Source organism: Rhinolophus hipposideros, assembly GCF_964194185.1.
Source record: "Rhinolophus hipposideros genome assembly, chromosome: 20".
NCBI classification, from domain to species: domain Eukaryota; kingdom Metazoa; phylum Chordata; class Mammalia; order Chiroptera; family Rhinolophidae; genus Rhinolophus; species Rhinolophus hipposideros.
In genome coordinates, this window is record NC_138066.1 from 23,838,327 (window position 1) to 23,855,046 (window position 16,720).

Below are 16,720 nucleotides of genomic sequence, written 5' to 3' on the forward strand. Positions count from 1 at the left end.
CAGAATTCAGCTTAAAAAGGACATAGTCATGGCAAAGTGAATAAGTTTTATATGGTCGGGTTGTTAAATCTATTGAAACTTAATAGCATTTGGGAAACACATAAATTCTTTATATCTGAATATGATCGTTTGAGTGGCATATGTTAATACAGACCGTTTTAATTCAACATATTCTCCCACTCACATACTCTCTTCCTCCTCCTAACTACCCCCATATAAAACTACAACTGTGGGATTTTGGAGGGGGAGGAGAAAGTCATAGGTGAAGACAGCTGGATCATGGATTTGTCCTTTGTGACTTTATATTTTCATTCTTTTGCTATTGAGGAAAGATGAAGCAGGCGCATTTCAAAAGAACAGCTGACACTACCCATACAAAGTCAGTAATTACATCAGTCACTCTAATTCCTTGGAGTTTGCCGCTCTTCTTTTACATGTACATGGCAGAGGTCCAGTTTGTAGGAGTGGGTAAGAAGTGGGTGAACACAGATTGGAAACATGCCAAGTGTACATTCTAAAGCAGGTTCTCACCCTGGTTCCTCAGCCCTCTGATTTCTCCTTGAGCTGTGTTAGTCAGGAGATCCTTATTTGATTGTAGAGTATATTTTTAACCTCATACAACTGGGTTATGTTGTGAACAGTGAAAACCATATTGACTTTAAACTTGACTGCTGTTAGTATAGGCCTGTTTTCTGCAGTATCTGGAGAGTTCACAGTGCATTTTGGGATCGGGGGGGAAGGAAATGGTTCTATAATAGAAATATTGTTGGTAATGCACTGTTACTGCCTGAAAAGGCAAGTCTCGGAGGTTTTTTCTTAAGCTTGTGTTTAATTTGTTTGACGAATATATGTTTCCTTTACACGTATGAACACCTAAACCTGGAAAAAGATATTTACTGGCTCTATAGGTGGGGAACATCATCTGGTCATTTGAAATGTAGAAATTGATGGTTTTATTTTATTTTTGTTTGGTTGGCTTTTGGGATCAATAGAGAAGACTTTTAATTCATAAAAGGACTTAGATAAAACTTTCAAATTCTTTACAATGAATCAGCTATAATCTGATATTTGGAACGAGATGGGAGACTGTCCAGCGTCAACACAATATACACGAAAGAGCAACTGACGACAAGCACTCCTATGAGAATCATTTGAACTATTTGATTGTTTCAGGTGGTCTGCCCCATGAAGAAAACGAAAGGAACTTGGGTACTGTGTGCCAACAATAACCTCTTCATTTGGGAGGTTTTGTGGGGCATATGCAAATGTATTGAACCTTCCATTTTCAGATCATTTCTGAATGGCGTCACTACGTATGCCGTGGAGAGACTGGAGTTTTCACGTGGTCTCAGTTGTTTATATAGGTATTTATCAAAGTGCAGGGTGAGCTCCAGTAGCATTTTGTTTCTGATGTAATTAGCGAATCACGAAATCAGAAACAGGGATTGTGCCTGCCTTTTCTTTTCCACAATGAAATCGCGTAGAATAAAACGCACTTTTGCTACCGGTTCTACAAACACACAGCTTTGACTTTACCTCAGAGCTTATTAGAATGATGACGTCTCAGGTCCCACCCAGTTACCCTGTTAGACTTTGCATTAATCTTCATCGTAACTAAATCCCTACATGAATGTTTACAAAACATTGAAATAGAAAATAGTAAAGTTGATTACAAACAAATAAAAAAATTCATTACATTGTTGTTTCAATTTTTGTGTTGCTTCAATTTGTGTGTGTTCATGTATACACCCGCTTGCACCTTAACATATATTTTTATGGGTCACAGTCAAAAAATATTTCAAATCCACTGTTTTAAATGTGAACGATGACACCATCTCTCTGGTCTTACCATTAACTGTGAGAGAAAGTTCCTTGCTTTGCATTCCATCTGTAAAGTTTCTTTTCTTTTTTCTTTTCAGTATCTCAGTTCTTCCAGCTTACCCTTTCTTCTATTTAGTATCTCTTACTATTCTGTTCCTTTTTTTCTATTTTCTGTGCTGCAGTCCTCAGAATTGTACAGTGTTGTGAAAACATCCTCAAGTTTCATTTTATGGTCAAATATACAATATTCACTGGGAGATTAATACTAATTAGCAAGATTCTTTTTAATACCCCTAGCACCAAAGTTAAAAGAAGAAAATATCCAAGTTTGCCAGTGAGCTTTCCTTCTCGATTTGTTATGTCTTCCTTCCAAATGTCAGATGCTACAGCCACATTTTGTTCTGGATATAATTAAATCAGCCAGTCTCCTTTGTGTGCAGATATGCATAGCATGTCTTAAATACTGTGAACAGAGTATTAAGAAGAAATATGTGCAACACTGAAGTCTTGAGTTTGTATCCCTAGTTATATTTAAAACAAGCAATTGTGGCTTTAGTTGACCGATTCCAACCTAGCCCTATGCAGGCCAGGTAGAGGAAGCTAATCTCTTGTATCACTGGTAAGAGAAATGCCTGTTTCCTGAAATGTGACCCTAAATGAAAATAAATCATACTACTTGTATTTAGTGTTTATTCCTTTGGCCAGCAATATGCAGTGCAACTTACTGGAAATTAGCAGCTTAGAAATATGTGCTTCTTTTCTATGGCTGTTAGACTGCAACCGGTGAACAGCAGACAATGCTTAGTGAATTTTTTTTTTGAGTTATCTTTAGCTAGTTTTAAACATTTCGTGTCACACAACCACACATCTGTTGCTACCGATCCCACTCTTTCCTCCATCTGATTATTCCATTTAACTTGTACTTTGTTTTAAAGGTCCTCAGAAGTGAAATTTATTTTATTTTACTGTATGAACCCTGCAGGGGTACTCCAGAAAAGGGGGAGAAATAGAACACTTTGAAATATCTTACCCTTTGAAAATTAAGGGACTTGTTACGACACGTCATTTTTATTGGTTATACAGACTCATTAGTAGCTACAGCTGAATTACAAATGATTTCTAATTTTTTTAGTTATTTTATCCATACTCTATTACCGTATGATACATGTATTTGTTCATGTTAAATGAGTTTTCCTCTAATTTTTTGTGCATTTTCCCCCCTTTTCCATAAAGGCCTTATCTGTTTGGAGCGGGGTGTTTTTCCATAAAAGCTCCATGGTGAGTCGCAGTTCAGTCCCGCATGCCTAATTCATTTGTTGTACTCAGAAAATAACTGTTTTGTACTGTTGTTTTCAGTTGCATGGCCTGGTCACTGATAGATGCACCAAATTCCTGAATACTTTGTAGATGGGACATGAATGTTGCTATTTAAGCTGTAAAAGAGCAGTTTTCCTGGTTTTACTTCATTTCTTGAAATGTCAAATTTAAAAAAACCCACAGATTAATATCAAAGAGAAAGAAATTAGAAGAGTTCTCTCATAATGCTAGTGTGTATTATAAGACAAGGCTAACACCCAAGTATTATGGTAATAGAAGCTCCCCATACATGTCATGCTGAATTGAACATCGGACGACATGATTTATTTTGAAATATCAATATATTTAAGGTATGCTAAAAAATACCCTATAAATTTTACTGCATTTTATTTGGTACCAAAGGAACAAAAGTCACTTCTGCTTTGAATAATTCGGTGTTTAAGGAGCTATAAGATGAGGAAGTTTGTGTTTCACATAAAAACTCCTAAATAATTTATTATTTTGAGTAACTAGCACCTACTCACCATAACGTATGTATTTTGGAAATTCTTTATATAACAAAGCATAAAATACAACTTTGTCCGATTAGACATGATGAACTTTGAAAAGAAACAATATATTTAATACTTTTATATAAAGATGTAAAGTAGAATGGATTTAGATCCTGTATGCTATGTTTAACATAATCGTTAAGAGTTAGGTCTCCAATCAGACTGCCTAGGTCTTAAATACCAGCCCAGGCACTTCCTACCTTTATTATCTTGGGTGATTATTTAAAACCTTCCTGTTTTTTGGTTTCCTTATCTGTTAAATGGACTTACCAGTAACACCCACCTCATAGGTTCATTGTGAAGATTAAATGAACTGACAACATAAATTGCCGAGAACAGTACCTGATACATAATAAGAGCTCAGTAAATTTTAGCTGCTACTATTACTATTCCCTTTCTTTTTTCAGGGAAAACAATACCAGTTTTGAAAAGATGTTTCTTTAAATTAGATCATGGGGGTATTTTGTGTTTTTGTTGTTGTTGTTGTTTTTTGTTGTTGTTTTTGCTTTTAAAAGTGAGCCAAAAATAAGTTTTGAGCAATATAAGTTATGTCAATTTTATAAATTTAGTTAGAATACTTAAAAGAATTCTGCACATATATGTGTAGTTCTCATAAGACTACTGGGAATTGTTCATACTTTCCAATTTCTCCTTGAAATGCAGCATCAAAATTAGGACACAGGTTGGGAAACTATTTGAAACAAATTCAGGGTATAAAGGAATAAAAATTCCACGAAAGTCCATCTTTATTCTTTTTGTTAACTAGATTTCTTTTACAAACAAATAAGATACATGAGTCTTACTTCGGAGCTTATAGTGAGCATTCAATTTTTAAATGCCAGCTCAACATAGGACAAAATTTCTTTGTAGACGAAACTTAGAATTAAATTCCATTTTAGGATAAATGTCTCATTCTAAGTACAAAGAAAAGAGTTTTAGTATGTTAATAAAGATGGAAGTTTTAGCATCGAAGTAAAGATAGAGTAACAAATGTTGTATGTTAAGTAAGAAAAAGTCCATTCCTTCAACAGCTTATGTGCTCCTCATATTTAAGCAAAAGCACTTGTCAACCAGAAATGATTTGAGGTTGAAACAAGATTAAAAGCGCCAGATTAAAGAAAGGGATATATGAAATATAGTAGACTTTTAAATCATGGCCTGTCTTTTAGAAGCCTGCTTTGTGGTTTGTTTGATGCCATCGTTAGTTCACAAGAAACTCGTTTTTAGTCACTTACGCTAGCCTAAAAGATCCTCCCTTAAAATATGTCCCTTTACTAGTGGTGCATGTTTTTCCCATTAAGATCTTAATGAAACCTCAAATTAGGGCAGCAAAATGAATATAAATTTGACAACTTCTTCCATGTTGTTTATAAGAGCTTCTTTGTTTTAACAGTTTTTGCCATTTTTCCATGATACTTAGCATTCAACTTGAGAATGTTTTTACTCCTCTGAAATAAAATCTTATGCTAAATAAATATGTTTATAGTACTTGCAGTTGTAGGGTAGTATTTGTATTTTGGAAGAATATGAAGTTTTTACAGTTCCTCTTAAAATGTTATATAAATTTCACACAAAATTTGTATTTCACATTGCAACATTCAGCTAAGATCATGCTTTTGATCACAATTTCTACTAATTCTTTATTCTTTGGTCAACTTGTTTAACTGTTGAAATTCGTGCCCTTTCTGATGAGTCAGTTTAAAATAATGTCTTTCCCTTTGATAACAAACTAAGCTTGTTGGAAAGTTAACTATGCAGGCCGTCTTCGACATTTTAGCTCCTTTATACATTCTGGGGATTATGTATCCTCCAGGATTTTTGAGTTGGAATGACTATTAAATAAAGTAAAAGAATTACACATATGGTATACTTTTTTAATACAGAAATTTTAAGAGAAATAGCCGTGTGAATTTTTAAAAATGAATTTTGCTTTCAGTATCACAAATGAGTAACAAGTATTTATTGAGTTCCTGATGTGCATGGAGTATTGTGTTTAAGCTACTGTTATTTTTGAATTGCTAATCAAAAGAAAAAATATATACATAACAGAGCAGACAAAAGTCCATTTGAATATATCCCTTACTCAGAACCTGTCTGTATTATATAAGGTTAATTTTAAAGAAGAATTAAAACTTACATATCAAATTATATTTAAAGTTTTAATTAGCACTGTCTGAGAGTACTTGATCTATATAAAAATCATTCATTTAAACTAAGGTTCTTTTAAGAATGTTGAAAAATATTATAATTTCATTTTTGGAAGATAAGATTTACATGGAGAGGAGAATCTTTTCTTATCTGCAAAGTTTATGTAAATTTGTTAAATCTTTAAGAACAATTCGTGATAGAATAATTTTAGATTTATTATTAATATCTTTACTTAAAATAAAATGCTTTCAGTTTCCCATCTTAGTTCTTATTTTAGAAAAATAAAGTTGAAAGTGAGAGAAAACGTCTAAATTTCTTTTAAAAGCTTAATTTAATCACAGTGAGGAATATAAAGAGAAGTTTTTCTTTAACACAGAGACATTACACCACTTGTAATTCTTACATCAATGTTGTGTCTAGCAGTTAAACTGAAATATTATTGACTATACCCTTATGTTTTAGAAAAGGAAAGAAACGGTGCTTCTATCTCAATTTAGCTCATTCCATGCTTGTGTCCTTCTAAATAAGGCATTGGACCTCATTGCTGTTTTTCATTCCATCTACAGATAAACCACTTTATACCCTGTTCTATAGGACATAGTAAAATTATCCAGATAAGCATCATTTCTTTATAATTTTAAAGCAGATATCATTAGAGTTTTGCTTTTTTTTTTCTTTTGCAGTAGAGTGTGGAGGAAAAAAAAACAGTCAAGAGAAATTCAATATGTTAATCTGACTGGATTACACAACACAGTAAAAGCCAATGGGTAACTTCAGTAGTCTTAGTAAATAATTTTAAAGATGTCTTAATGTTAATGTCCCCAGAACTTCTGATGGCAGTGAAAGTGATTCTTATTCCATGGTTAGATAGCTAAGTCTCCCAGAAGAAATGACAAAAAGTTCAACTCCTGAGTTTTCATTTAGTAGCACCTTATGTATTCATTTTGCTTTTTTTGTTTCTTTGTATATTTATGTTATCTTATGTTATCTTATGTCAAGTTTAGAAACTGTGATGTTTTATGATCATTGTTTTGCGTGATATGGAGAAAGTCGAATTCATTCCATTTTTCTTTTACGTTTTGTTTACAAGTTAAGCCAAATACTTTTTATTTTTGAACTTGGGGTCATTTCTGATGGGCTCAGGGGAGTAAAGAGCAGCAGTTCTTAGCAGAAAGGCGTCCATCATCCTATCGGTATGTTTTATTCTCATTTATAAACATAACACAATTGAATTTCTGGACACCCATATACATTGAAATTTTTAATATCGTATTATTAATTCAATCAACTAGTAAATGAGAGAAAGCCTCCAAACATCTAGAATGCTTTTTGGATCAAAATGCTATCAAAATGCTTTTTGATAGGACTTATTAAGTCCCTTTCAGAGGATAAAAAGAGCTATTGAGAGCAAGAAAGAAAAAAAAAGGGATAGTATTAGAATGCTTTCCTACAATGGTTGGGTAACCCATCTATAAGTGAACACGATTTACAAGTCTAGCTCTTTTTACTTTTATTCCTTTCATGTACACGTATCATTTTGTCAGTGTTTTTCTGCCAACAAAGGTTATTTTGCAATAGAGATATTCTGGGTCATTGTGGAAAAATTCAATTCTGCTTCTACCCATCATTCCTGGTCTTGGTCTTTTTAAAATTTAGGATGAAGGGCAAATTCAGTCAAAATCAAAGTTTTTCCATTGAGGTATATTACACAGAAAAAACTTTATTAATAGTAATCTTTAGATTATTTCTCCTTTTTATTTTCCTGAAAGTCTGCATACACATGCACATATTTTTATGTTGTTTTGCTTAAATACCATAGTCATTTCAAATACAAACTGATAATAGAAATAACTTGTTACGAATATGTTCGCCACATCTGCCCCATACCCAACACACAGCACTATGCCCCATAGGTGGTAGCAATTTATTTTCAGGGATGAAAACTCTTGATTACTTACTAAACACAAACTTTTACTAATGTGATTTGTTAAGGCCTTATCTGAGGCAAAAGAAGAAATGAGGCAGTATAAGAATAAAATAGATCATTCTTTACATAATTTTAAGCATACTTTACTATAAGATACATATTCTCTGCGGGGGATAATGAGTTTATGTAAAGTGATACTGTGTTGATGCTTTTTAGTTTTGTGTTCAGAAGCTGAATTATATGTAACATTAAAGAAGTGTAAGAGATTTTAACTTTTGACATTGGCTGATTAAACTGTAAGCTAGTAAACATGCAGAATATATTTTTATGACCAAAGAGCAAATTGATGTCCTATCATATTTCTACTTGTTATTGTTATGCTATAAAGGTAGCCATCCCAACCAGTAGCAACTATTTTTAAGTCTGTGTTGGATGCATACTTTAGATGCACTATCAACTCTCTTAAGAAGTGGCATGCTTACTTGTTTTCTATCTTGTTGCTTACTGCATGATTTAAGAAACAAAAACAAAAATAGCATTCCGTAATTTGCAAAGAGCTTTGAATTTATTCTTGTGAAGCTTATTTGTACATTGCAGTCCTATTGTTCACTGATGGTGATTCTAGTAAAAACACTTAGTAACACAGTTGGAAACACCTTTCAAAAATTTCTGGAATGGTTATTTCTCTCTCTTCCTCCCTCCAACCTCCCAAAACTCCTAAGTGTTAAAAATGACCAATGAAACTTAAAAGATGCTAGTTACAGGACCTTAATAGCTTGATGATAGTAGTTCAGTGATGGAAATAAAGGCTGAAGGAGTGTTTCCATTCTATGGTAGTACAACAGAAAGCATCAGACCCAGAATAGTTCTGATCCTGGTTCCCTGAGTAGCAAGGGATGGTGCATATATGTTCAGGTGCATGTGGGTGGTAGTCTTCTTTTCTGTTGGTAGGTTATTGCGCTTGTGGCAAATGCACCAAGGAAGACGTGAAACTGTAGAACCAGATTTATTGCCTCACAGAAACTTTTACAAAACTATGTCTTTATTTCCTGTCAGGGTAGAAGTCTGACTGCGATTGGTGTTGGTATTTTAGGCATAAATGGGATCTTTATGGATAACGGTGTAAAACATGTTAATGATGGAAAGGAGATCTTTTCAAGTACGGCAATATACATTACCATGGATTTGATACAAAGGGAGAGACCCAAAAAACCAGTAACAGTGGCCTCTGATCCAGACTTACTGTTTCCCTAGCAGGGAGATGTCAAAACAGAAGATTCGGGAAACAAAATTTGTGAGTGACTATTTCAAGTGTCATAAGAACCTGGAAACTGGGATTATCAAAGCAAAGAGTAATTTTTAAAACATTAGTCTTTTAGAAGAGAGTTAACATTGCTGAGTACTATGATATGGGAAGGCACGTCCCTTAAAGCTTTATGTGCTCTACCTGATACAGTGGTTGAGCACACACCAGAATCTCCTAGAAGACTCCTTAAAACACACACACACGAATTGTTAGGCCTAACCCCCAGAGTTTTCTGGTTCAGTAGGTGTGGGGTGTGGCCTGATGAATATTTGCGTGTTAAGAAGTTTCCAGGTGGTACTACTGGTCAGGGATCACATTTTGAGAACAAATATAATAATCCTTAAAAGAACCCTATGAGGTAGACATTATTATTTTTATTTTATATATGAGTAGTCTGAGCCCTGAGAGGTTAAATAAATTAACCAAAAGTCACACAGCTAATTGTGGTAGAATTGGGATTCAGATTCAGGTTTTTTTCTGACTTCAAAAACCAATCTTTCTCCATGCAACCATACTTTATTAAAAGATAAAGAGATAAAGGATAGTGAGCAAAAGAAGGTAGAAATGTTACTTGACATTGGAGACTGACTAGTAGAGTAGGAACATGCGAGCTCTGTTATTCTTGTGACCCGGCTGGGCTGTGAACTTGACTGGTGTATGATGAGGTTGTTTTCCGGCCTATGAATTAGACAAAATAATACCACCATTTATCTAAGGTGGTTGGTAAAATTGCTAATGAGCTTTGAGGAAGCCTTGGACAAATCAAAAAAGAAGAGAAATATAGGATTTGAAAGACAATGAAAGTTTGATGTTAGAAGTTGATGGTATGAAAGCTGATGTGGGGAAAACACAGAGGAAAGCAAGTGATTTTTTTTTTTTTAGCAAGTGTTTTTTAATGGTAATTATGTGAAATTGTAGCAGTTATTTAATGTGTCCTTAAACATATGAGAAACAGAACAAAAATAGATACGTCATTTTCAGAAACCCACAAAGAAAAACTAAATGACTTGGAAGATCAGTGAATATAGTTGCATTACATTATTAGCTCTTCTCCTCATTCATTGTGTAACTCTACATAGCATTGTGGCTGAGAGCATTTTCAGGGTTTCATTCTGTGTCATCTCGTTATTTTCATTCATGCTGTCTTCATTCAACTGTATTGTCAATCCTGCATCTTTTATATCAAAATGGTAAACTATTTTATTATTGTGAGATGTTCATGCTGGTTCTGTTGTTCCACTTTGAAATCTCTAGGGAAACGTTATCCATCTGAAAAGAAGTGACTTGGATTCCACCAGCACCTACTTCAAAAGGAATTAATTTTTATTGGTCTTATATGTTGCTATTCTGATAATACCCTGAAACTTTGAACTAATTTTACTTTTCTGCGGAACAGAGTCTCACACCACCCGTTACTACTTCAGGCAAAATGCATGTCCACACTGGAGGGTTTGAATACTTAGGGGTAGAATTTTAAGGAAAATGTATCATTATCTTAAGGACTGTGAGTTCATCATGCTAATTTTTTTACTATCATTTTATTTATATCTGTGAGTTCATCATGCTAATTTTTTTTTACTATCATTTTATTTTTTAAGCAAAGTTAAACCACCTCCACAAATTTCACCCAGCAAGTCGATGGGAGGAGAATTTTGTGTGGCTGCAACGTTTGGGACATCCAGATCGTGGTTTGCAAATAATGCAGGTCTGAAAAGAGAAAAAGGTATGTAGTTTTACTGAGGCTTAAATTTGCCATTTGTAGTTTTTGTTTCTTGAGGAAAATTCATAGCAGTTCTCCTTGAATATTCTTAATCCCGATAGTCTAGAAACCAATTTTTCCATTCACTTAGCATGTCTCTCAACTGCTCAAGCTAAGACAAGAAGAAAGGCTATCCTCTTACTATAAATGTTAAATAAATTGCCCATTGAGTGTTTTTATTTTGTTTTGTTGGTGACAATCTACAGGTGTTCTCAATATTGTCACCTCCATGCCATTATATGTAGCTTTTACATTTATGGCAAGCTTTCACGCCTTTGTCTCTGAAATGTAGACAGGAAAATCTTGTTATTCCTATTTGAGAGATGAAGAACTTGAGATCAGTGAGTTTAAATACCTTAGCTAAAAGCACTAGTTAATAAGTGATGGTTTCAGAGTTTGAACCTGGGTGGGTTTCCTTTTCTTTAAAAAAAAAAAAAAAATTTTTTTTATTGGGGAACAGTGTGTTTTTCCAGGACCCATCAGCTCCAAGTCAAGTCTTTTTTTTTTTTTTTCAATCTAGTTGTGGAGGGCACAGCTCAGCTCCAAGTCAAGTTGTCGTTTTCAATTTAGTTGTGGAGAGTGCAGATCATTCATTGGCCCATGTGGGAATTGAACCGGCAACCTAGGTGTTATGAGCACTGCACTCTAACCAACTGAGCCAACTGGCCGCCCCGAACCAGGGTTTTCTAATGCTAAATCTTAAAAAAAACCACCAACAACAACTCTGCCATGTCATAAATTAAAAGATAAAAACAGGCTCCCACTCAGAAATAAGGGTCCTCTTTTATGGTAAAAGATGCTCCTTTAAGTTTATATAGTTTTTTTTTTTAATCCCTGCTTTGATCACCAGGATTAATACCTAAAATGTTTATATAATTACTGTTTAGTATGTGATTGCTTATTGTTTCTGTGTAGAAGAGAATGCCTGCATTCATGGACCAAGTACTTAATTTTGAATAAGATTCTCCCCTTATTTCAGCAGTTTTAAAGTAGGTCACAAACTGAGTTGTTCGCGAGGCACTTCTTTGAAGAGTTCCACAGGCTGTATTGTTCTTGGCAAAATGGTTCTCCTTTACGCTTAATCCTGGCAGTCAGACATCAGTCCTTTCCCTGTTATCGACTTTCAGTGACCCTTTCCTCGGAAATAGGATCTCAGGCACAGCAGGTTCTTTACCTAAGTGGGAGAGGATACAGTGAAGTATGCAAGCCTTCCATTTTCTTATCCCATCTTTATTTTTTTGTTACCTCCTTCTCTTTAATGATGCTATCAAAATGACTTTTTGTTGCTAGTTAAAACCCTCTGTGAAGCTCGATTTCAAATGCTTCTCCCTTCTGTTCTAATTACCCTTTTAACTTGCTACTCCTTTATGTCCCACTGACTGGTCATTAGCCATTTTCTCAAATCAGCTGTAATTGATTCCTCTGGCATAGAGATAAGGTGACCCACCCAGCATTCATGAGTGATTTTATATGCTCCTAGGTTTACTGTAAAACCCGAGATAGAGGACTAAACCTGTTTTGGTAGTGAGGACATGTGTACTCCTTATAAAGTCATTTGATTAGATCCATATTCAGCACCTGACCTCAAAGTATGACTGGTCTTCATTTACCATGGGGGCCAGGGATTCCACTGAGAGGAAACAAGGAAGAGGTTTGGGGGAGGAGGATGCATATGGTGTTCATGTTTGTTTGAATCTAGAAATTTAAAAGAGAAAGTTTTCTGAGAGAAAGTAGATGGGAAGTTAGGCCGATACAGGCATACAAAGAACATTTCATTCACTTGAGTTGGTACCGCCTGTGTAACTAAATCTTAATCTATACAGTGTTCCTTTTCGATCAGTCCTTCCCTCTCCCACCTGATATCGTTCATTTTTCATAACGTGGGACAAATTACATTGCAGACAAATACAAAAGACTGGAAAATATTGTTTTACCATGTTAGAATTTCGTATATTTACATCATTCTTAAAATGCATGGCTTAATACCTAAAAAATATTTTGACAGCATAGAGATTTTCCTATTCATTAGCACATACTTATAAGAGGCAACATTTAGTCAAGGAGCAGGCTCCATGTGAAAAATTTCTGCTGTGTTATTTTCTCTCAGTTGCCTCAGGAACCTACTGCAAGGTCATTCATTAACTTGTAAGAATTACGCTGTGCTCCTCTTATGCCATTATCACATATCCGTGTACTGCTTCTCTTTGTAGATCAGTCCAAACAAGTCGTGGTTGAATCTCTCTACATCATTAGCTGCTATGGGACCTTAGTGGAACATATGATGGAGCCACGACCGCTCAGTTCTGCCCCCAAGATTAGCGATGACACCCCACTGGAAATGATGACATCACCTCGAGCCAGCTGGACTCTGGTTAGGTAGTACCTCCTTTCATTTTTTTTAAAACAGCTTTATTGAGGCATAAAATATTAAAAGTTTATGATTTGATAAGGTTTGGCATAAGTATAATAATGAACATTATAAATATATCCATCGCTTCCAGATGTTGTCTAGTGCCTCTTTTGATATCTTCTTCCTGCCCTCTTTATCCCTACCCCACACACAGAGCCTGCAGGCAACTGCTTATCTGCTCTCTGTTCCTGATTAATTTACATTTTCTAGAATTATATATAAATGGAATCATGGAGTGTGTACTCTTTTTCTGTCTTGCTACTTTCACCCAGCAAAATCACTTTGATTCATCCCTGGCATGTATCGATAATTGATTCCTTTGTAAATTGAGATGTAATTCACATATAATACAGTTCACCCATTTAAAGTGAATTTCCACTGGGTTGTGCACCCATCACTGCAGTCAGTTTCATCATCCCCAAAAGAAACCCCACACCCATTAGCAGTCTCTCTCTATTTTCCCCCAATCCTTCAGCCCTAGGCAACCACCAGTTTACTTTCTAGCTCTAGATTTGCCTTTCAGGACATTTCATATAAGTAGAATCATCTAAAATGTGACCTTTTACATCTGATTTCTTTCACTTAAGGAATGAAGTCCTGATACAAGCCACAGCATGGATGTTTCCAACCTCCATCCATGTTGTGGCTTGTATCAGAACTTCATTCCTTTTTATGGCTAAAGAATATTTCATTGCATGGATAGACCATATTTTGTTTATCCATTCATCAGTTGAGGGACATGTCTACCTTTTAGCTGTCATGAATTATGCTACTAAGAACATTCATGTACAAATTTTTGTGTGGTCATATGTTTTTGGTTGTCTTTGGTATTTGCCTTGGAGAACACTTCCTTTCTCCTTGCATCTTTGTGTAACCTTTTCTAAGACTTGGGTTGTTTATTTTTCTTAATCCCCATGTAGAGCTTTAGTGTTTCCCCTATTTCTAGGCTCATGCTCACTGAAAATAGAGAGTACATTGAGACAGCCATTAAAGGGAATGGAAACTAATATAAATAGATTAGAAGGTTTCTTTTAAAAGTGATCCCCCAAGATACAATGGTTAAGCACTGTAGAAATGTTTGTTAAGAATTGGAGTCCTTCTCAAAAGTGCATAACCATTCAAGTCTTTATAAGCCAGTATAAAGATTGAGAAATAAAATCGAGACTAAAGCCTGTTCAATATAGTGTACAGTGGTCCAGGGGAGACAGAAAAAAATTGGCCCTGACATGTATGGAAGGAAACAGACAAAGATGGATATAAAAATGATCCCTCTCCTTCTGACATTTTAAAATATTCTTATATTGATTTTTGAAGGCTCCAGCATTCTTTACTACTGCTTTACTGCACTGGATTAATCTGATCAATATCTTATTTATCAAGCTATTTATAAGTAGGCAGATCTAATTAAAATTACTGCCCCACCATTGTTGAAATAAGTGTCTTATTTTGGAACTCAAATGCTAATTAGGTTATAGTAAGTCAAACATTCACATGACTCTTTTTTTCAACCAATTTTCCCTGCTTTATTCCATTTTAAAATACACACATTCTGAGACTAGAGGCTCTAATAATTGTCCTAAGTTAGGTAAAATTAGAACTACCTAATTATGACGTTTGAATTTCACACTTTCTCTCTAATAGTTTGCACAACTTGTCTATTGGAGGGTCTTCTGCTTTAAGCTGCTATTGGCTGTATGCAGTTTGTATGACTCCCTGCCACCTTTTCATTCTTTTAAAGCAGATGGCCTTGTGTTTCAGGTTTCAGCACTCCAACAAGTTCATCTGAATGATTACAAAGGTAGTGTGAGTTTATATCACTGTCTCTAAGTGGCGACAGTGATGGTGATTTACATGCCGTCTATTCAGCTTCAATATTCCCGTTCTTCTGCTGTTTCCTTAGAACTCCTCAGTGGAATGAATTGCAGCCGCCCTTCAATGCAAACCACCCTCTGCTCCTCGCAGCAGATGCTGTGCAGTACTATCAGTTCCTGCTTGCTGGCCGTGAGTAGTTCCCATTGTTTTTTCCCTTCCGGACAGCAGTTTGAGACTTCTTAAAATGCTGGCTTTGAAGGCCACCGTGCGTGGTCCATAGGCCATAAACAACCAGCCCGAGGCAAATGAGATACTCACTGCAAGTGTAAACCACAAGCCTTAGCGCACACTAAGTCTGCCTCTGGCTGTTCACATTCCCTGGCCAGGAGAGATCCACCCCACCACTCCACAATTATGTACATGGATAGGGACTATTTGGTGGGCCCGAAAGTATTTTTTAAAAAGATGATACTAGGGTATAATAAACTGTCACAAAAATTGGTGTTTATTTCGGACATGAAAAAAAATTTAAGCGCTGTTTTTCACTGTGAAAACGGTATCAGCAGGATTTCCTCTTGGTGGAATTTTACTTGCAGTAATGAAATAATGATTGCAACTTCATTGGGTTTTTGTTTGTTTACATTCATATCTAGGCCCTCACATTTGTATAGATTGGCTCGAGGTTTTTTTGTGCTTTTTTTTAACTTAAAGAGAAAATGTACGTCGAGTTACAAACAAAACAGTCTTGTTTGTAAGGGAGGCAATGAAAAGACAGTTTAATATTTATTATCCAGTTTATGGTCATAGAATTAAAAATTCTTTACAATTATAATTCAATTTTGTAGAATCAACTGGATTTTTAATTTAATCTGATGGGTTGGAGCAGTGCATGTTTTTAAGAAACTTCCTAAAAATCATCATTGACATGTTTTTAATGGAGTTTTGTTGTATTGAACTTATTATCTTGTTTGGCTTTATTATATAACATGAAGTAAATTATTTCTAAAACTATTTTATTTTATGTTTGTAACGTGTTATATATTATACTGAAAACAGAGAAAATTTATTGACTTTGCTCTAAAGTTATAAAACTCCATAACTGTAACAAATAGTTGGCAGTCTTGCTCTCTTATATAATTGAACTCACTGATTCTTCTAGCATGTATTATTGACTTCTCTGTTGGGCACTTGTGATTTAAATGTGATTAGTATGTGGCTTCTGTCCTCATTGAATTCATTATCTATTTTGGGGGACAGGTATTTAATGGAAAAGTAAAATAAAATGAAATGGGTACATCAGTGAAGAACTGGGTTATATTATACATTGAACTGTGAGAGCAATGAGTTAAGTTGCTAAAGCCTTCATAGAGTATATAAGTGGTTTTCTGGTTCAAGAAGCCGAGTACATAAAAGTTGTTAGTTTCTACGTTATCTAAGTATATGTTTTACTCTATCATATGAATTGGAAAAAAATTACATTTATATAATAACTACTTAAAATCATGAAAACATTTTCGTCTGCCTCTCATCATGGGTAAAAATAACTAATTGTTAAATTGAGTATACTTGACTCTCTCAGAATTAATACAAGTTTATTTGTTACTTTGATAGGTCTTCAGCAGACAAACATTAGCAAGTCCCAAATATGTAACACAAAGATATGGGCAAA

At 34.8% G+C, this 16,720-nt stretch overlaps 1 protein-coding gene across 18 annotated transcripts in view; it reads left to right on the plus strand.

Annotated features, from left to right (window-relative positions):
* BCAS3 (BCAS3 microtubule associated cell migration factor) overlaps positions 1-16,720 on the plus strand; it is a 568,714-nt gene that overhangs the window by 269,203 nt on the left and 282,791 nt on the right. For 10 of the 18 annotated variants that reach the window (XM_081029000.1, XM_081029006.1, XM_081029005.1 and 7 more), the window contains 3 exons: positions 10,669-10,793; positions 13,040-13,205; positions 15,140-15,240. In XM_081029000.1, the coding sequence (XP_080885126.1) occupies positions 10,669-10,793; positions 13,040-13,205; positions 15,140-15,240 (392 nt within the window). Of the gene's footprint in view, positions 1-3,054; positions 3,100-10,668; positions 10,794-13,039; positions 13,206-15,139; positions 15,241-16,720 lie in introns of all 18 variants that reach the window. The other 8 variants (XM_081029003.1, XM_081028998.1, XM_081029009.1 and 5 more) reach the window with 1 other exon arrangement.